Source organism: Peromyscus leucopus, chromosome 1, assembly GCF_004664715.2.
Source record: "Peromyscus leucopus breed LL Stock chromosome 1, UCI_PerLeu_2.1, whole genome shotgun sequence".
Taxonomy (NCBI): domain Eukaryota; kingdom Metazoa; phylum Chordata; class Mammalia; order Rodentia; family Cricetidae; genus Peromyscus; species Peromyscus leucopus.
Genome location: NC_051063.1, coordinates 162,918,025 through 162,939,628, shown reverse-complemented (window position 1 = coordinate 162,939,628; position 21,604 = coordinate 162,918,025). Strand labels below are relative to the sequence as shown.

At 44.0% G+C, this 21,604-nt stretch overlaps 1 protein-coding gene across 2 annotated transcripts in view; it reads left to right on the top strand.

The window, feature by feature from the left end:
• The window catches only part of LOC114681681 (zinc finger protein 567), a 32,742-nt gene extending 16,092 nt beyond the window's left edge, over nucleotides 1-16,650 (top strand). Inside the window, exons 1-7 of one of the 2 annotated variants that reach the window (XM_028855322.2) lie at nucleotides 5,290-5,390; nucleotides 7,499-7,581; nucleotides 7,672-7,817; nucleotides 8,949-9,000; nucleotides 10,098-10,224; nucleotides 10,570-10,656; nucleotides 14,479-16,650. In XM_028855322.2, the coding sequence (XP_028711155.1) occupies nucleotides 8,992-9,000; nucleotides 10,098-10,224; nucleotides 10,570-10,656; nucleotides 14,479-16,196 (1,941 nt within the window). In that variant the 5' untranslated portion in view covers nucleotides 5,290-5,390; nucleotides 7,499-7,581; nucleotides 7,672-7,817; nucleotides 8,949-8,991 and the 3' untranslated portion in view covers nucleotides 16,197-16,650. Of the gene's footprint in view, nucleotides 1-5,289; nucleotides 5,391-7,498; nucleotides 7,582-7,671; nucleotides 7,818-8,948; nucleotides 9,001-10,097; nucleotides 10,225-10,569; nucleotides 10,657-14,478 lie in introns of those variants that run through there. The other variant, XM_037202135.1, reaches the window with a different exon arrangement.
• The last annotated feature ends 4,954 nt before the right edge of the window (nucleotides 16,651-21,604 follow it).

Here is a 21,604-nt window from a genome sequence, read left to right as displayed (position 1 = left end):
CTGGAAAATCTACAAGACTGCTGAAAGTGGAGGTGAGTGGAAAAAATACAGCTTTTATCCAAGGCCTATAGATCGTACTGTAGTGATACACTGTGTACCCTAATAAACTTGCCTGGGGATCGGAGGACAGAGCCAGCATTAGATTAGACACAGAGGCCAGGCAGTGGTGATACACACCCTCAATCCTGTCACTCCGTCTGGATCTCTGTGAGTTCAAGGCTACACTGGAAACAGCCAGGCAGTGGTGGCACATGCCTTTAATCCCAGGAAGTGATGTCTGGGGAGAGAAAGGTATATAAGGTGTGAGGAAATAGAAACTCACTCTCTTGAGGCTGGGGATTTTATAGAAGTAAGAACGTGGCTGGCTTGTTCTGTTTCTCTGATCTTTCAGTTTTCACCCCAATATCTGGCTCCAGTTTTTTTTTTTTATTATTAATAAGACCTTTTGAGATTTGTGTTACATCATACTGTTCATACTCAAATGTTGAAGTGTGTGTGTGTGTGTGTGTGTGTGTGTGTGTGTGTGTGTGTGTGTGTATTCCAGAGAACAACCTCGGTTCTCAGAAGCTGTCTATCTTGTTTTATGAAGAAGGGTCTCTCTATAGGTTGGAGTTTCACAGATAGGATGCCTGGCCAGTGAACCCCACGTGTCTCCATCTCCCAAGCACTAGGGTTACAAGCTTACACCACCACACCTGGTTTTTCATGTGGTTTCTGGGATGGAACTCAGGTTCCATGCTTGCATGGCAGGCACTTTGCCACCTGAACCAGCCCCAGCCCCAGGGGATTGTGGGATTTCAAGTCCAGAGCTTGGAGAAAGCTCAGGGATTGGTGGAATTTTGAGTCCTGGCTTGGGCTTTTTATTCTGTAGGGCAGGGACAGGGTGGCTCTTTGTGCAGTTAGAGTGTTCGTTGTTGAAAGCTGGTGGTTGGAGGTCCTCAGGGGCAGGGCCTGGCCACTCAGTGCCTCCAGGGGCTTAGATTCCCCCCTTTTGTGTATTACTGATAAACACTAAAGGGTGGGGAAAGGGGCAATATTATCATTAGACTACTTCCTGTGGAATGGGGGCATCAAAATCCTTGGCCAAACTTGACCTTCATCATCAGAGTAAGATTGGGAGCTGCAGGCCTCTGCCTTCGTAGCTGGGGCTGGTAATCCTGCAGTAGCAATTGATTAAAAGTCTGGTTAAAAATCTTTTGGATCTGTTGTTGAAGAAATCTAGACAAGAAGTTTATAAGATAGGGTTCAGCTAGTAGTATTAAGAAAAGTAGGTGTGGGATTGTGGGAGGCCAGCTCTCACCTTTGAAAGGGTTCCTATGAGGAGGAGAGAGGAATAAGAAAGTGTTAGATAGAAAGATAGGCCTAGCCCAGAAGAAGAAAGACAGAAACACAGGATAGCTTCAGAAGAACCTGGATCAAAATCCACTGCCCTCTTCCGTCTCTTCAAAAGGGCTTTTTATAACAATGCCAAGGGGTGGGGCAAAAGACCCCCCCTTTCTAGATCAAAGCATACCGCACAGCCAAGTGCAGAGCCTTCCAAACACCTGGTAACCACACACGTGGTCCAGTCTTCCCCTAATGCAGCTCTGCTGGGTAAAGCAACCTCAGATCTCACTAGGAAACCTCTGTGGGATATTTTGATTGCACTCTGACACTCCTGATAAAGTTATACCTCAAATCAGGGGGCAGAGCCAGTAACTAGCTGACTGGAATTGGCCCCATAAAGAGGCCAGCAACGTAGACAGAGGCGACACACAGGAAGGAAAGGGTCGCACTGGAGTTTGGGACAAGGCAAGAGACAAATCTCCTGCGGTGTCTCCAATGAAAAAGCAAGGTCAGGTAGTTGCTACTCAGCCTCCGAGCTAGCAGATTTTCACCCAGCCTTCGACTTCTGCGTCTTATTGATAAATAGAACGATAGGGACTTAATTTAACTGCACATCATGGCCACTGCAGAGCCCAAGCTGCATGACCAGAAGCCCTGCCAGGCTGCTACTTGAGTGGCCCGAAGGGTGCTGAGTAGAGGACTGGGGTGGCAGATGATAATTAAAATATCTGTAGGCTCATGGGCAGCCACCATTAAGCCAACAGAAAAACAGGGAGAGAACCAGGCTGTGGTGGCACACACTTTTAATTCCAGCACTCAAGAGGCAGAGGCAAGTAGATCTCTGTGAGTTCGAGGCCAGCCTGGTCTACAGAGCTAGTCCAGGACTGCCATGCTACACAGAGAAATCCTGTCTTGAAAAAACGAAAAAGAAAAAAATAATAAGAAAAGGAGAAGAGGAGTTAAGAAGGGTTATTATGCTCAAGGCCATCCACGGAGGTCTGGGGATTGCTTCATAGTCTCTGTGATCAGATTAAAAAAAAATGCATGCATGTATAAAGGTGCAAATATACACACAATAAATTGCACTGTCTGTAAGTTTTCTAAAACAAACTCTAGATGTTTTCCCTGGCTCCACTGTCAGTAGGGCCTTCTGATTTGTGTCCCCACTCATTCACACACCCTGACAAAAGATTTCTGAGTGTTTTGTTCTTTTCTCTAAGATGAGTTTCCTCTATATAGGCTTCACTGACCTGGAACTTGCCATGTAGCCCAAGCTAGACTTGAACTTGTGGTGATCCTCCTGCCACTGCCTCTGCAGTGTTGGGCATAAATCCTGTACAAGCATGTACACACATACTGGCCTTGCCCATGTGGTTTGATAATTACTTTGTGTCTTAGTCACACTATTCTGTTGCTGTGAAGAGACACCATGACCACAGCAACTCCTATAAAAGAGAACATTAAATTGTGGGATTGCTTACAGTCTCAGAGGCTTATCATTATCATCATCATGGCAGAGAGCATGGTAGCAGTCAGACGTGGGCTGGAGAAGTAGCTGAGAGCTACATCTGGGATCTGTTACCAGAGACAGACAGACAGACAGACAGAAACAGAGACGGGGGGGAGGGAGAGAGAGAGAGAGAGAGAGAGAGAGAGAGAGAGAGAGAGATCTTGGATCTGGCATGGGCTTTTGAAATTTCAAAGCTTACCACCAGTGACACACTTTCTCCAACAAGACCACACCTCCTCCAACAAGGCCACATCTCCTAATCCTTCTAATCCTTCTCAAACAGTGCCACTCCCTGGTAACTAAGCATTCAAATATATGAATTGTATGGGCCATTCTTCTTCTTTTTTTTTAATGCATATAGTGTTCTGCCTGTATGCCAGAAGAGGGCACCAGATCTCATTATAGATGGTTGTGAGCCACCGTGTAGTAGCTGGGAATTGAACTCAGGACCTCTGGAAGAACCACCAGTGTTCTTACCCTCTGAGCCATCTCTCCATAAGCCATCTCTCCAGCCCCGGGCCATTCTTATTTAAACCACCACACTTGCCCTCGAGTCCACTCAATCACACTACAAGGAAGACAGTGCACTTGGCTCTGGTTATAACACTTGTCCATATAATGAGCCTTGAGTGCTAGGCTTCATGTCTGGGGTGGGAGATTTGGAGATAGCATGAAGGGCTGTGTGTTTTGTGGGGTGTTCTTTCTAAGAGCACAGTGCCTGTGTGTGCCCAGTAGTGTGCGTTCCATCTTTGGGAATAACACTAAGCGGGAGCCGATCTGTTTTCACCTTTGGTTCTCAGCTGTAGTACTTGCGACACAGTGTTATATGAATAAATTTGAGGGGACAGTGAAGTGACTCAGCTGATTAAGGCCATTGCTGTCAAGCCTGAAGACCTGAGTTGGATCCCTGGAACCTACACGATGATGCTGAGAACTGGCTCCTGCATGCTGTCCTATTGACTTCCACACACAAATATAACTAAAAGTTTTTGTTTTAAAACATCTCTGGTTGTATGTGTATCCTGCATCCTAGAGGGTCACATTCTATCCTGGCAGCATATAAGTTCTGAGGTTCTCTTTTAATGTATTTTGAGGCAAGGGCTCACTCGGCCAAGGCTGCCTTCAAAATCTTTTGCCTCTGGATGTCAAGTTATGGTTTGAATATAAATGTGCCCCCAACAGGTTCATGTGTCTGAACGCCTGATTTCCAGTGTCTGCTGCAGATGCAGGGTGGGGGTTGTGCAACCTTGAAGAGGACTTGTTTGAACTAACCAGTGAGCAGAGAGAAGCTGAGTTCAGAGAGCTTGCTGCCAGTTCCTCGGAGTTTGCTCTACAGCCTCCGAGTGGATGTCAGAGTGAGTAGTTGGAGGTTGTGCTGTGGGAGGAACAGACTAGGGAAGCTCAGCAAGAGAAAGTCAACGGGAAGGAGACACATCCACTACCATCTCTCCATCATGCTGCAAAAGCTCACCACTGTCCCAGCTAGCCCAGGAGGAATATGTACGAAGCCCAGTTTCAATACTGTGAAGCAGGTAAGGAAGGAGTTGGAGCTTGGAGGCAGCAAATTGATGAGGGATAGCATGTTTTAATTTCATTTTTTGATTTGCGGAGACAGTGTTTCTTGGAGTAGCTGACTATCCTTGAACTCAAAGATCCATCTACCTCTGCCTCCCGAGTGCTGGAATTAAAGGCGTGTGCTACCACGCTTGACTTATTGAGAACATGTTTTTTAATGCACAGATATATTAAAAATAAGAGGCCAGGTGTGGTAGCCTTTAATCTCAACACTCGGGAGGCAGAAAGGCATGGATCTTGTGAATTTGAGGCCAGCCTGGTCTACATTGTGAATTTGAGGCCAGCCTGGTCTACATTGGGAGTTTCAGAACAGCCAGAGCTACATAATGGAGAGATTGGTCTCAAATACAAAGATCAAAAATTGGCATCTAGACCGGCACTCATGTTATTGATAGCTGGCTGTATTAAGTCAGGCACTGGAGGCTGGGAGTTCCCCGAGGAAGACAATCAAACCATGCTTTATTGGAAGTCCACTGTTTAACCTAAATATAGTCTGCAGTCTTCAAGGAGTGTTCCAATAAACTCCAAAACAAACTGGAACTGCAGAAATGAAGCTCGGCCCCATTACCCAGTCAGTACCACACTAAGTCAAGGCAGCACCGTTATATGATGGATGATTTCAAATCCATCACAGCCCACATCACAGGTAATCACGGTCACTCAAAAGGTCCCGCATCAAAGCCCAACCATGCACTTAATCATGACCTCATCCCACAAACACACACACATACACAAGCCTGAGCTCCAGGCCCTGCACACCCTGGGAAACCTCTGCGCACCGATGCCAGAGTCAGACCCCAAATCTGCAAAGTTTGAAGGGAGCCCAGTGGTCTGTGGGAAATGTAGTTCAAGGTCCGCAAAACCCGGATGTCTGGAAGGCGCGCTTAGCCAGCCGACTCAGGAACGCGCCGCAGAGACCCCTGGGAGAGACCGACCGTGCCGCACCGCGCAGGCGCGCACGGCTAGCCAGTGGTCGAAGGTGAGCCTGGTGTGTCCTCTGTGCGTGTGAAATGGGCGGGTGACGGGCGAGCCCGGCTGGGGATGCTGAAGGGGAAGGCGCCAGCCCGGGTTAGGACGGACAAGCCAACAGAGTCAGGCCTTAGAGGCGGCGAGCAGGGAGAATGCAGCGAGGCAGGACCCGGGAGCGCGCACCCGGGAGGGAGGCGAGGCCGGCGCGCGCCCTAGGGCTTCCCCGGGAGACTCCACTTGAGTCTCGCTGCGCCTGTCCTTATAGGCAGGGCTTTCAGTTTTCCCGGCGTTAACTATTGTTAACCAGAATAGTGGGGGGAAACGCCTGTGTCTGGGTTTTAAAGGCAGTCGATTTATTGTAGATTGTAGGACTTGGGAGAGTAAACCGGATTGTGAGAGGATTTTTGTTCCGTGTTAAGTAAGACTGTCGGAGATTGCGCTTGCCTTGGGAACTTCTGGAATTGTTGACTGCAATGAGCAGTACAGCTTTGATTACGTCTAATTTTGAAGTGTTTGTGTTGGAAGTCCATGAGGAGTCGTTAAGTTGCCCATTATGGGACTTGAGAAAACCTCAGTCCTGGCTCCTTAGCATTGTTTAAATTTTCTGAATAGTTGCCGTTTTATTTGCCTGTAGAATTTGATGAGCAATTTAACAAGTATAATAGGTAGATTTGTTTTGAGACAGTTTCTCAAGTGTAGCCCTGGCTGCCTTGGAGCTCACGATGTAGACCAGGCTGGCCTCAGAGATCTGCCTGCCTCTGCCTCCCATAAAAGACGTGCACCACCACCGCCTGGCTGCTCTATTTATGTATTTTATTTTACTTTTTTTTTTTTTTTGAGACAGAGATTGACTATGTAGCCTTGGTTGGCCCTGACCTTACAGAGATTCACACACACCGACCCCCACCCCACCCCTGCCTCCAGAATGCTAGGATTAAAGATGTGTGCTGAGAATTTTAGTTATTTTTTTTATGAAGAGAAAATAAAAATTTGAGGGAGTAGCACTGTATATATTGAGAAACCCCATATTGAATGATGACTAATATGTTGGAATAAGCAGAAGATCTTTGAGAACATACAGTTTTTAAAAAAGAAAGAAAACCGGCAGTAGTGGCCCACACCTTTAACCCCTGCACTCAGGAAGCAGGAGGATCTCTGGGTTTGAAGCCAGTCTGGTCTACAGAGTGAGTTCCAGGACAGCCAGAGCTGTTACACGGAGAAACCGTGTGGGGGTGGGGGTCAAGAAAACCCCGAAGGTCATGTGCTCAGTGGTAAAGCACTTCTCTGACTTGGAAGTCCACCCCTCACACTCTCAGATGAACTCTAGGGCTTCAGATAAACAAGAAGGAAACACTCTTCCCCTATTCTTTTAACCGCCACTTCAAAAATTACTATTGGGTAATTTTTTTTCTCCTACTGCTATACGAATTCATGGAAAGCTCAATGATTTTTGCAAGTCATTTTTTTTAACTCGTTATCGATTCTTGTGGATTTCACATCATGTATCCCGATCCCACTCATCTCCCTATTCCCTCACTTCCACCCTCTCTGCCAGGCATTCTTAAGATACTAAAAAATTGTTGGTCATTTATTTAAATGATCTGTATTTATTTAAATGTATTTAAATGATCTGTATTTATTTAAATGATCTGTATTTACAGATCAGTTTCATAGTGGTCATTTAGCTGGTCACACTTGCTTAAGGTTTTTGTGTGAGTGAAAGTGTGTGCCCTTAGAGGCCTGAAGAGAACATCAGATACCTGGTGTGCAGTTACAGGCTGTTATGGTCCTCTGCAAGAGCACCGACCACAGCGTCATCTCTCCAGCCACTGAAACGCTTTCTGTTTGTTTGTTTGTTTATTGGTTTTTGAGACAGGGATTCTCTGTATAGCCCTGGCTGTCCTAGAACTCACTACATAGACCAGGCTAGCCTCAAAGTTAGGGATCTGCCTGTCTCCACCTCCTGAGTGTGGGACCAAAGGCATGGACCACACCACCCAGCTTTATTTTTTTTAAAGCAAATTCTTCCTGCTTTTGAAAGCCTACAGTGTGAAAGGCACATCCATGACCCCCCTCCCCCAGTTCTCCAACCCCCATTTTGTCTCTTTACTTCTGCAGGTGCGAAGTCTCCAGCTCGAATGGATTGGGAGCTGGGAAAGAGAAATCAGAGTTCAAAGGACAGTAGGAGGCCATCGTAGCTGGTAACTCTGTAATTTAGGATATCTTCTCTCATTTCCCAAGAGAAGCTGCTTCTGGGCCCTCCAGATACACTTCTGTTCTCATGTGTTCAGCTCTTCTCCAGCCGCAGCCTCCTGTTCCTCGGAACATGCAGGGCCCACTTGTCTGGGTGGATCTTATTTGTCCCAGGAGTCCTCTTGGGTAGGATCCAACACAACCCAAGCAGCCACCACCCTTGGGGGCTTCATCTAGTGTTAAGGTGAGAATTACTGCCTTCTGGTTTTATACATTTTTTTTGTCCAATGTTCTCATGGCACCTGCAAGAAGCCCTTTGCTTATAAACATACATTTTTCTTCCCTCAGGAAAATTGTATTCTAAAAACAACTTACCACTTAAAAATATATTATTCTCAGCTTTCCAGCTTATTGAGGTATGAGTTAAACTAATGGACACAAAACTTTACAGAGGAGAAAACAGGGTTTATGGGTGTGAGTGAAGGACCCTTGACATTTGCCTCTTGTACTGCCTTTGGGATTTCACTGGGACTGAATCAGAAGTTACCATCCTGTAAAAAAGGCAGTCGGTGGCCGGAGAGTTGGCTCAGGGGTTAAGAGCATGTGTTGCTCTGGCAAAGGACCTGAGTTCTGTTCCCAGCACCCATGTGGCACGTCACAACTGTCTGTGATCTTCTGTCCTCTGAGGGTACCATAATGCACATGGTGTATGTACATACATGCACACAAAATACTCATGCACATAAAATAAATAAATTTAAAAAGGAGGTGGTTGGATCAGGAGTTCCAGGTCATCCTCATCTATGTAGCAAATTTCAGGCCATCTTGGGCTGCGTAAGACAATGTCTCAAAAAGCAAAGAACTAACACATCTGTAAAATAAAAATAACCCAATAGGAAAATGTAATGAATTATAAGAGCACATTTGTAGAAAGAAACTGGTTGTTTTTAAACCTAAGCTTTTCTTCTCCAATGAGGAGAGAACTCAAACTGGAACCAGAATTGGTGCCTGTTAGATACTCATGAGCAGGTTGCGTCCACAGTGCTCCTCAGGTGTGGGGTGTCAGGTAGCCCCATGGATTGTTACACAGGGTACAGCCTTGCTAGGGAGCGGCCGGAAGGCATCCATAACTGTAGGCTGTTTGGGGTAGGGCGCAGCTTGCCCTTGCTCCATCGTGTTCCGAAAGCCTGTATCTTGGGATGTGGGAATGAAATAGCTCCTTAGCCCCAATATATTCCATTCATTAGGATGTACAAAGGAGAAAAGAATCAACACATAGAGATGTTTTAATTTAGGGTAAGCCATGAGAGCTAGCTGTTAAGGGAGTAAATTCTCAAGGGCCCACCCTCACCCCTTCTTGGTTTTGCTATTTTAGGAACTACCCGACTTTCCTGGAGAGGAGCCCAGATCTCAAAACCATGGCTCAGGTGAGGTAATGGCTCCCCTTCTTTGGGAAGTTGCTTGTTTTGCTCTGTCAAACTATTCCCCCCCAACCCTCCACTTTGATTTTGAAGTGGAGAAAATTGATGTCATTGGTGTCTTGTGAGACACCATGCCTTATGTGTGTGCTACAGTGGGCTGTGGGTTTATATTCATATGTACTCTCCTGTGTTCATGCCCGGGGAGCACGTATGTTAGAGTCTGGTTCCCAGTAAACACGTGCACATTGTAGGCATGGAGCAACTTCAGATAAGTCATGGTTTAATTACATTTTTACTTTCCTTAGTGTTCACCTGTGTCTGTGTATGTAAACATGCATGTACCACAGCATTCATGTGAATGTCAGTGCAACTTACAGGAGTCGGTTCTCTCCTTTTACCATGTGGAACCAAGATTGAACTCCATCATCAGGCAACTAGTGCCTTTACCTGCTGAGTCAGTTTATGTGACTGCCACAAAGAAGCGGGGATAAGAGTAGTTCCCAGGGCTGTAGAGACGCCAGGCACTTGTTACTCTTCCAGAGGCCCCGGGATCAGTTCCTAGCACCCACATGGTGTCTTACAACTGTCTAACTCGAGTTCCTGGACTCTGACACTGTCTTCTAACCTCCAAGAGCACCAGGCACATGTGTGGTGCACAGACACACATGCAGGCAAAACACCCATACACATAAAATAAATCTAAAGAAATGTTTAAAGAGTAGTTTTCCTGTCCCAACCGCCCAGTCCTAGATAAACACAGACGCTTATAGTAATTACAAAATGCTCGGCCAATAGCTCCTACATTTAAATTAACCCATTCCTAATAGTCTATGTATTGCCACATGGCTCATGGCTTTATCTGTCCTCTAGCATCTTGCTTCTTGGGTGGCTCACTGGCATCTCTCTCAACTCCACGTTTCTTCATCCGAGTTCTCAGTTCGATTGTCCCGCCTGACTTTATCCTGCCTTGCTATAGGCCAGTCGGTTTTATTATTAACCAATGAGAGTAATACATATTCACAGCGTGCAGAAGGATGAGCCCACAGCCATTTCCAGTATCTAGTTAACATGTGTCAGTCACTCTTCCAAATTCTGCACTGCAGGGGTCCCTGTCACTCAAGGATGTGACTGTGGACTTCAGTCAGGAGGAGTGGCAGCAGCTGGATCCTGCTCAGAAGACCCTGTGTATGGATGTGATGCTGGAAAACTATGGCCACCTCATCTCCGTAGGTATGGGAAGCTGTGATGCTGCTTATTTCCTCTCAGGGCACCTAATTAGTTGTGCTCTCGAATTCCAGTAATGGGAGCCAAGAGACCCTTTTGGTTTGCAGGAGGGGTGTTTGCTCTTCAGCTCCTAGAGGAAGGAGCTACGTTTGCTGTTATGCAAAAGAGAGACATTCAGCTATGCACCTTAGTCACCTTTAGTATTTTTTGAGCTTCTGCACATGTGCAGTCACATGTTGAGATTGTTCCCTCATCTTCCTCACCTACCCTCTTTGGCTGGGTGTGTGTTTTACCACTCAGCTCCATCCCCAGCTACCTTGCTCATTATCACTTCCTTCTCCTTCTTATCAGGGTGTGACGTGTCTAAACCCGATGTCATCCTCAGATTGGAGAGAGGGGAAGAACCATGGACATCATTTGCAGGTCATGTCTGCTTAGGTGAGTTTCTGAGTTCCAGACATGAAAGATAATAGAAAGTAAAACTGAAGGAAGCAGGTAACCAGGAATATCATTGAAATGTTTTAAATGTTCTTAAAATTTCCTAACTTTTGAAGTAACCGGCTCACCTACAAAACTTAAACCAAAATTCTGAGCCAGGCATGTTAGACACAACTGGAGTCCTAGAACCTGAGTCCAGGAGCTCAAGGCCAACAGGAGCGCATGCTTGAAGGAATGAGGGATGAGGAAATGAGGGGGTCCTTGCACGTGTCATGGCAGGCAGGGAAACGATCTGCAAAGAGGCGAGAATGAAAACTCTGATTGGCCCGACTTAGTTGGCCAGGCTGGATCAAGCTTCTAGAGAGTCTAATCCAGGGGATCCAGGGGATTTATTGTTAGCATATTTAAGGATAGTACAATTTGGAAATGTTTTCTGGTGTAACACAAACCCTGATGCATGAGGAGGCATAATTACACTGAGACTCAACTCAGGGTACATGTCCTTTCTTCCAAGGCGATGCGTTCTGGAGACAGGCTACCCTATACTAACATGAGGGGAGGATCTGGCCTGGCCTTGGTCATATAGATAGCATAGAAGTCATTTGGACTACTAGCCACCTCTGGTCCCGACTGTAAGGGCTTGATGTGGCCTGGCCCAGCAGATAACACAGATCACCAGGCTGTTAACCACCTCCAAATCCCAGCCTTCTGAAAACAGGTCATATGTCCTTCCGTTTAAAAGAACAATCCTAGGTGCTTAACATTTCTGGTTTCCTTGGAGATCTATAAGTGCAACAAATAAATAAATGAATAAACAAAGGAGTTCAAGGCCAACAGGGGAGCGAGCATGTCTAAAGTAAGTAAATGGGCAGTGGCCAAGCTCTGTGGTAAACCTCTTGCCTGACATGCTAAAGCGTGGACTCACCTCCAACATCACAGAATAACTAAAAACTACATATCATTTCTCCCCAAACTTGTTTGTTACTAAAGATATTTGCCCCAATGTAACAAAAATGTACTACACCCTCACGCTCTTTCTCTCAGTGTTCAGTTAATGTTTTTTTTCTCTTTGCTGTTTTCTTTGAGAAAGTGACTTGCTATTTAGCCCAGGCTGGCCTTGAACTCATGATCCTCCTGCCTCAGGCTTCCAGCTGCTGGGTGTTAGGCCATGTACCAGCACACTCTTCTGCTGTTTGTGTTTTCTTTCCCATGAACTGCTGGTGACTATTTCCTGTCACATCTGTCTGCTTCCAGTACTACACACGGTTCATATAGACACAAACATTATTTATAGATACTCGATGCTTCAAGATTCTTTCTCCCAAAGATAAGATCTATTGAAGACAAATCTGGCATATAATGTGTTGAATATTCAGAGTAAACAGTTATGTGTGGAGCATGAGGCCCTAGGTTTAGCCCCCAGCACTGGGAGGAAATGTGTGACTGGAGCTGTGTAAGAGATACTTTTGTCATCCATTCAGAAAGCCTGTACTACTGAGCTCTTTTCAAATACACCTGCTTGGGCTGTGACCCTATTCTGACCAAAGTGGTTTAATCCCAGAAAACATCATTGCTCTGAGATTCGCAGTAATATTGTGAACTCAGGCATTCAAAGAAGATCACAACATACAACTGTAGCCTAGGCTAGCCTGGTACTCATAGAAATTCTTCTGCCGAGGCGGGTGGTGGTAGCGTACACCTTTAATCCCAGCATTTGGGAGGCAGACGCAGGTGGGTCTCTGTGAGTTCAAGGCCAGCCTGGTGAGTTCCAGGACAGACAGAGCTGCACAGAGAAACCCTGTCTCAGAAAAAAAAAAAAAAGAAAGAAAGAAAGAAAAATGCTTCTGCCTCCATCTCCTCAGTCATAGAAATGAAAGGTGTAAGCCACCCTTTCCAACCAAAAGATTTTTTGAATTTAGGTGTATTTTTATTTTACATGTGTAAGTATTTTGCCTGCATGTATATATGTGTACTACATACATACCTGGGATCTGAGGCCAGAAGAGGTGTCAGAGTCTCAGGAACTGAACTTATAGACAGTTGTGAGCTTTCATATGGGTGCTGGGAACTGAACCTGGGTTCTCTTAACTGTTCGGACATCTTTCCAGCCCCAAACATCCTTTTCAATAAGAAAGGGTACTCTCCAGTCCGTATTTTTTGAGATATTTATGAGAAAACGCAAGACTGTTTAAGTACTTGCTGCTAAGTTTGGTGGTGCCTGCCTGTATTCCAAACACTTCAGAAGCTGAACTGGAGGACTAGCAGGAGTTTGAGGCCATGCTGGCTGCTCTTCTGAGAACTTGGCTTCCCAGCCCACTTGGTGGCTCACAACCATCCATAAGTCCACTTCTAGATCTGATAGCCTCTTCTGACATCCATGGGCACCAAGCACACATTTGGTGCACATACGTGAAGGCAAAACACTCACATGAAATACAATGAATAAATCTAAAAGTTAAAAACTGTTCAGAGTCATTTTTGGTACATAACAAGTTTGAGGTGAGCCGGGGCTACATGAAATCCTATTATGTTTCAAAAGATATTTGTTTTTGCAATGAATTTTCTAGATGATAATTATACCCGTTTCAAGTAGAGCTTGAAGCAATGGAAGGAAGTATGTGTAGGCTTTTGTTCTTGTTACTGTTCTGTTGTTGGCTGCAGGGTTGAGGATAGACCCCAGAGCCTTGTCCATGTTGGACAGACACTCCACTGCTGAGCTATATCCCACCTTGTAGTTTGTTCAGCTGGTTTTCACCATGTAGCCAAGACTGACATCAAACACTCAATCCCCTTGTCTCTGCCTCACAAGTGCTGGGATTTCACAACGTGCACCCTAACCCTACACTTGGCAATATGAAAGGTTTCTGTATGAAGGGTTTCTGAAATCATAGAACAGTACGATTTACTTGAAGATTCTCCAAATATGACTAGAGATAAAGCTGAAAATTGATGAAAACACTACAAACATGGGCTGTTGTCACTTGGCTCGGATGACCCAACATTTTAGAGGGTGTCATTCACTTTCTGCCTTGGCCTTCTCACCATCTAAACATCTTCTTACTTGCTCAAATCTTGATTATGCACTAAGATAAAGAGATAAACGTCTGAAAACAACAGTTATCCCAGGAGTTTTAGAGTCAGTTTAGCAGGGTGAGTTCAGCAGTTTTACACACCACTCTGTATTAAACTTCTTGTTAGAAGCGTTTTCCTAGTTCTCCTGTTACATGGCAAAATAGTTCTACCTCTTCAGTAGCCTCAGAGCTAGTTATAGGAATTGTAGGAATGCTTTTCTAGATTCCAAGAGACTAATCCTTTAAAAGATTAGTGAGCCTGTGGTGCGTTATGTAAAGGGGACTGAGCAACATGACTGGTTGTTTCACCACAGTAATTGAGAGGCTTGTGTATAAAAATTTGGGTGATGTTTCCTGCAATAGTTATCTTTCCTGTGATTTCTCTTAACAAATATTTCTACCTTATTGTTCATCTTACATTACTTTGATTCCGTTGATAGATCTGTTTCATCATTTAAGAGTCTTCCCAACCCTGAATTCCTCTTACACCATTCCTTATTTGGTTTGTATTACTTTCTGTATATAATTATTTACAGTTCAAGAGGCATTAACAGTGTTTCTATTCATTCTTTTTTACATTGAAGCACACTTTGTATTTATGCTTCATGTTCGTCCGTAGGTTTTCTATTCTTCTTTGTTTTGCTTTATAACCTGGAAGTGGTTTGCTATAGGTCTTTCACTTGTTAGATCGTTTCATAATTCTTTTACCTAGCAAATTCGTAGAAATTCACTAGTTGTTATTCTTTTCCAGAAGAAAACTGGAGATCAAGTGAGTTTTTAATGAAATTCAAGGAACACCAAGATAAGTATTCTAGATCATTTGTATATATTAACTATAAAGAACTAACTAAAAAGAAGAGTAATATGTATCAAAAGACATTTACCCTAATGAACAGTCCTATTAATTCCAAAGATCTACCTCCTGAATATGACACTCATGGAAATATTTTAGAAAATGTGTCGGAATTAATTAACAGTAATCTAAGTCCTGCAAGAAAGAGATTTAATGAGTATGATGGATATTTGAAATCATGCCCAAATTCCATGCAAGACATGGGACATCCTGAAATCAAGTTCCATACTCAAAGTGCCAAGGCTTGCAGTCACAGTGATGTACTGGTACAACATGAGAAAATAGGAACTCCAGCACAGTCATTTGGATATAACGACTGTGAGAAGCCATTTCTTAGGAAGGGAAGCTCAAATACACAAAATAGAGCATACAGAGGGGAAAATCCATCCATATATAACAAAAAGAAAAGAGCAACAAATACTGAAAAAAATCATATATGCACAGAATGTGGGAAGTCCTTCTGCAGGAAGTCAGTGTTGATTCTGCATCTGGCGATTCACACAGAGGAAAAGCCTTATCAGTGTCATCAGTGTGGAAATGCATTTAGAAGGAGGTCATATCTCATTGACCATCAGAGAACTCACACAGGAGAAAAACCCTTTGTTTGTAATGAGTGTGGTAAGTCCTTCCGCCTAAAGACAGCCCTCACTGATCACCAGAGAACACACACAGGAGAGAAGTCATATGAATGTCCACAGTGTAAGAATGCCTTCAGATTGAAGTCCCACCTTATTCGTCATCAGAGAACTCACACGGGAGAAAAGCCATATGAGTGTCATGACTGTGGGAAGTCTTTCCGTCAAAAGACAACGCTCTCCCTCCATCAGAGAATTCATACAGGGGAGAAACCCTATATTTGTAAAGAATGTGGGAAATCTTTCCACCAGAAAGCAAACCTCACTGTCCACCAGAGGACTCATACAGGGGAGAAGCCCTATATTTGTAAGGAATGTGGGAAATCATTCTCCCAGAAAACAACACTTGCTCTTCATGAGAAAACTCATAACGAGGAGAAGCCCTATCTGTGTAACGAATGTGGAAAGTCCTTCCGCCAGAAAACGACTCTTGTGGCCCATCAGAGGACGCATACAGGGGAGAAGTCTTATGAATGTCCTCGTTGTGGGAAGGCCTTTAGAATGAAGTCCTACCTCATTGATCATCACAGAACTCACACAGGAGAGAAACCATATGAATGTAACGAGTGTGGGAAATCATTCAGTCAAAAGACAAATCTCAATCTACACCAGAGGATTCATACTGGGGAGAAACCCTATGTTTGTAATGAGTGTGGGAAGAGCTTTCGCCAAAAAGCAACCCTCACTGTACATCAGAAAATACACACAGGGCAGAAGTCCTATGAGTGCCCTCAGTGTGGGAAAGCTTTTAGCAGGAAGTCTTACCTCATTCATCATCAAAGAACTCATACAGGAGAGAAACCCTATAAATGCAATGAATGTGGAAAGTGCTTCCGTCAAAAAACAAATCTCATTGTTCATCAAAGAACTCACACAGGGGAGAAACCCTATGTGTGTAAGGACTGTGGCAAGTCCTTTAGTTATAAGAGGAACCTCATTGTCCATCAAAGGGTTCATAGAGAAAATATGGAAATAGAATAAAAGAAAGTGATGTCTTTGTAAAGTCTTTCCAATTATTGTAAACCTGCAGTTTCAAAAAGAAAACCATGCTTACACATATCTCAGTAGTTATTAGAGTTCCCTGCCACAGTACTATTTACTGCTCCCTAGCATAGGAAATATTTATGGTCATTGTTGAACTGTGTCAGCTGTGAAGGTAATTTGTAACTTTGAGACTGTTCTACTGACTTTAAATACTTTATGAAAACTACTTCCAATTGTGTGTGGCGTGCACACTTAGAGATGCCAGCACTTTGGTGGGAAAGGCAAGGAGGTCATAGTTTTAGAGCAACCTGACCTACATACCTGCTTTCAGGCCAGCCAGGGCTACATGGGAAAGACCATCTCAAAACAACAGAAAATTGTAGTACATGTAGGAACACACTGTAAAATGGTTATCAGCATTAATTTCCATAAGAATAAAAATGAACCCTAAGTTTCATTGTATTCTATATTACTAAAAAATAGTTGCTGCTTTCCCTGTAGGTGCATTTGCATATATTTTTCCTTCGGTTTTTTGAGACAGGATTTCTCTGTAGTTCTGGCCGTCTTGGAACTCTATAACCAGGCTGGCCTATAACTCACAGATGTGACTGCCTCCGTATCCCCGAGTGCTGGGACTAAAGGCATGCATCACCACTGCTGGCTCATATTTTTAAATTTTAAGCATGGTTCATCATACATCTTGAATTTTTTAACATCCGGCTTTGTGTCGCATTTTAAAGATCAGTACAACAGCATGTGTTAGTAGCACGTTAGTTTTTAATATTCATTTAAGAATATACTTCTAGTTATCGTATTTGTGGATAGTTATATTTTTGATAACTGCCATAAAAATACTGCTATATTCTGGTATGTCTTTCAGTGTTTACATATGTGTATGCATTTCTTATTACCAAACAGAAGAATTTTTCCATCCAACATGGAGGTCTTTGCAGTTATGGTAGATTTTGTCATATATCTCAAGACCTTTCATAAAATGATTAAATATAATCAACTTGAAAAAGCCAAACCAGACAGGCCTGGTGGTGCATGCCTTTAATCCCAGCACTGAGTAGGAGGCCAAGGCAGGCAGATCTCTGAGTTTGAGGCCAGCCTGGTCTATAGGACCAGGACAGCCAGGGCTACACAGAGAAACCTTGTTTTGAAGGAAAACACACAAAGATAGATAGATAGACAGACAGACAAAACCAACCAGAACTCTTTAAACAGCCATTCAAACTGGATAATGTTAGGTGTCCCCCACCCCCCAAAAAAAGGCAGTCCAGTGACATTGTTCAGAGTGACGGTCTGGGCTCAGCTCAGGCTGGACCATAGAGATTGCTTTGAGGAGGGGTTTATAAAAGCTCACAGAAGAGCCACTTTCCTTATGTCTTCCTTCTTCAGGCAAATGAGGCATCTGGTTACAGATCAAAGCCCCATGCTAACTTCCAGGTTTCTTCAACCCCTATTAACATGGAGCTGTGGTGCATATCAAAGCCCCTGGGCTCCTCTGGCCCTAAACTTCCAAGCTTAAAGCTTCCTCTCTTAAAGCCCCCAGCCCTTTAACTTCTCTCTCCACCCCCTTAGGGGTAGCCATGGCAGCTCTGGATACCCCCAAATGCCTCTGGCAACTCTACCACCTGAGAGAGAGGCACATGACAGTTTCATGTTTACAAAAAAACCCTTTCTTTACACCCATGGAGTGATCTATTTCAGTAGCTTTGATGTGCTCTCACCTACAGATAACATTTGCTAAAAATAAACCTTACAGTCTGGGCATGGTGGCACAAGCCTGTGATCTCAACAATTAAGCTGAGACAGGACCGCGTGAGTTCAAGGCAAGACTTGGGCTGTATCGGACCGGGCTTTTGAGGTGCAGTCTCAAAGAGGCTATCTTTGTCTGTGTAAATGCGATCAATGTTGAAGTCTTTAGCCATGCCTCAACGCTTATACAAAACCAACAATTCTCTCAGGGAAAAAGCTATAGTTTTAGGGGTGCTTATAGCCCTCACTTATACCATATCAGAGAGTTCACGCTAGAGTAGAGGTTAAGTGCGGACAACTGAGAGCTGAGAGAAGAGTGCCTAGACTGGAGTGAACTTTCCATGTTAAATAGACCTTTAACTAACCAGCCAGTTTTAGGGTACAGACCAGTAATCCAAGGCATTGGAAACACCAAGGCAAGAGATTCCTAAGTTCAGAGCCAGGCTGAGCTAACAAGCTAACAAGACCCAGTCTTGATGAAAAAAGTAGCACTATGGATGTAGCTCGGTGCTAGAACACTGGCCTAGTACGTGCAAGGCCCTAGTTTTAATCACCTTTCCAGGTAAAACATGTTAGGGGAAAAATGGGTCCCTGAAAATCACAAATCATGGGGGTCTGTTGATTTTCTTAACTGTGTGTATGGATGTTTCGTGTGCATGGATGTTTTATTTACATGTATGTCTGCACCGTGCGTGCAGCACTCTTGGAGGCTAGAAGAGGGTGACATCACCTGGGACTGGAGTTAACAAACACTTGTGAGCTGTCCCGTGGGTGCTGGAGTTCGAACCCTGGTCTCTGGAAGACCAGCTAGTGCTCTTCTGTGCTTCACTCCAGCCCAATTTCCATTTTAAAAGACTTTTGGGAGTCAGCGTATTGCATGTTTGTTGAACTCCAGATTAAACCCGTGCAGATCAGTTCTGTTCTCCTAATCCACACCGGTTATCAGCAAGTGCCTTTACCCACTGAGCCAGCTCTAGATCCGTATACACAGACATGCATATACATGTGCACTCCACGTATGAAATGCATGTACTTGTACACTCCACATATGAAAGCACATATAAACATACACTATACACATGAAAAAGGAAAAAAAGACTGAATTCCTTCATGGTATTGAAGCTATGAAGGCATCATTTACCTCTCAGAAGTAAGATGGCTAAGTCAAGGCCAAATGTTGAAAAGATCTGCAATACTGTCTGGTTGTTTATAATTTCAAAAGCAAAAATCTTATGATTTCTAATGGTTTATAATTTCTAGTGGAATAACTGTTTATTTAAATGAATTAAACATGGGTCTTCCAGGTGAACACTGGTTTAGGAATACAAAGTTACAAATCCTAACAGCTTTCCAAATGAGACTGCAATTATGGCAAGTTATACCAAGGCAAATACTTTATGCATTTCAACACAGTGTAAACCTCGTCCTGGGAACAGTGGAAATGTGTAGCCTTAATCTTCTAAATTCGATACAAGAATCTGAGAACATTTCAAGATTTCTGGGAAAATACTACTTTGGTATGTCTAGAACTCCATTTGGAGCTGACATGAGTTTTCAAATGCAATAAATACCTGCAAATTTTTTTAATTGACACTCAAACTGAATTGGCATTTTAAAAAAATCTGACATTCACCTTAAAAAATTTATCTCTACATTTATCTTTATGAAAGAAAATGCCCATGTATGTGTACACACATTCTTTTGTGTGTAAATTTGTGTACAGGTCTGATATTCCTAGAGTGCTATTCACTTAGTGCTATAATGCCACATGCACACAAATGAGGAAATGTACACTCCATTTCCACTTCCCTTTACTCTAAATATTTTTATACCACATGGGTGGGGGTACCTGTGGGAACCACAGGGGAGCATGGGATCCTCTGGAACTGGAAACTGAGCCCATCTTCTGGAATAGCAGTAAGTGCTCTTATCTGCTGAGCCAGCTCGCCAGCACCCCTCCTCTTTTAAAATGTAGACTTAACTCTGTAGCCCAGGACGCCTAGATCTCATCATATAGCCTGGGTTGGTCTCAAACTCTTGGTAATCCTGCCTCAGCCTCCTGAGTACTGAAATTATGGGTGAGCACCACCACACTTTACTGAACTCTTAACAAAGTAACACAAAAGGCAGTCATGGTATCACAGAATCTCCAAACCCATCTCCTCCACACAGAATCCAGAGTTGGCCAGAGAACCAGTGAGATGGCTTAGTCAAAGTTCTGGGTGCCATACTAATTCCCAGAGACACATATGTGGAAGGTAAGACCCAACTCCACAAACTTATCCTCTGAGCTCTGCATGTGCTGTGACATGCCAAGTGTCCATACATACACATAAAAGACAAATGTGCTTTTAAGCATTTTTTTTAAATTTGGGAAGACTGGAGGGATGACTGAAGAGAAAGAGCGCTAATGCTCTTGCAGAGGACCATTCCCAGCATCCACACAGGGTGGGTGACAGCTACCCAAAACTCCAGCTCCAGATCTTCTAGACTCCATGGACATTGACACACACATGCATATTTCTACACAGACACATACATACATGTATAAAATATAGTATTGGCCAGGAGAAACAGCCTTGCAAACTCACACAGTGGTGAATGTCTGCATAATCCCCCATCACATCACACAGCTGGTACATGCACATCCATCCTCCAAACCCACCACTGCTCCCTCACTGCCTACCTCATTCATGTCCAGATCATGTCCAAGCTTCACGCTGAGTCACCTCTAGGCTTCCAGCACAGTATTTTGTCTTTCAGTATTTTTACTCGAGAATTATGTCTGTGTATGGCACGTACAACTGGCTGCAGATGCCGCCAAAAGTGGGCATGGATCCCCTGGAGTTGGAGTTACAGACAGTGGTGAACAACCGGGCCTGGGTCCTCTTCAAAGGCTCTTAAGTAGAGCCAGGCTCTTCCCATCTCCCATTCATTAGTAATAGCAGCAAATATTTACTATGTACTCTGCAGCTGAACACTGCTTAAGATTTACATAAAAATGTAACCAAGGCTTTGAAATAAGTGTAACTGGAGATAAGCTATGGTACAAACGGTGTGTTGTCAGATGTAACCCCCAGCACTCCCCTTTTTTTCTTTCTGAGACAGTCAATGCAGCACTGTTTGTCCTAGAACGTCTACGTAGACCAGGCTGGCCTTGAACACACTCACACTGATCTATACAGGTACAATCACACCTTTTGTCCTCTTGGTTTCTATGCCATCACTGGAAACGACGAACCCCTGGCCACATTAACGCTGGAGACAGCTTTCTCCCTCTGGACGAATGCAAAAGCTGGCTACCGTCAACATGGCAATGCGGACCATCTTTTCTCTAAACATGCTTGTCCAGGCTTCTTCTTAGCCTCTAGTTTTAACATAACCTCAGAACAGAATCCAGAAACTCTTACCAGAGAAAAGGATTGCTTTTGGATTCTTAGTTTTGTTAATAAAATTATTTAGAAATTGGATGAGTGAGGTGGCTGAGCGGGTAAAGGCATTTGCCACCAAGCTTGATGGCTTAAGTGTAACCCCTGGGACACACATGGTAGAACAGAACCTATCCATGCAAGCTGTCCTCCGGTCACATGGTCAGATCCACCCCAAGATCTCATGTGTGCTGGTCAGGAATTCTGCCACTGATT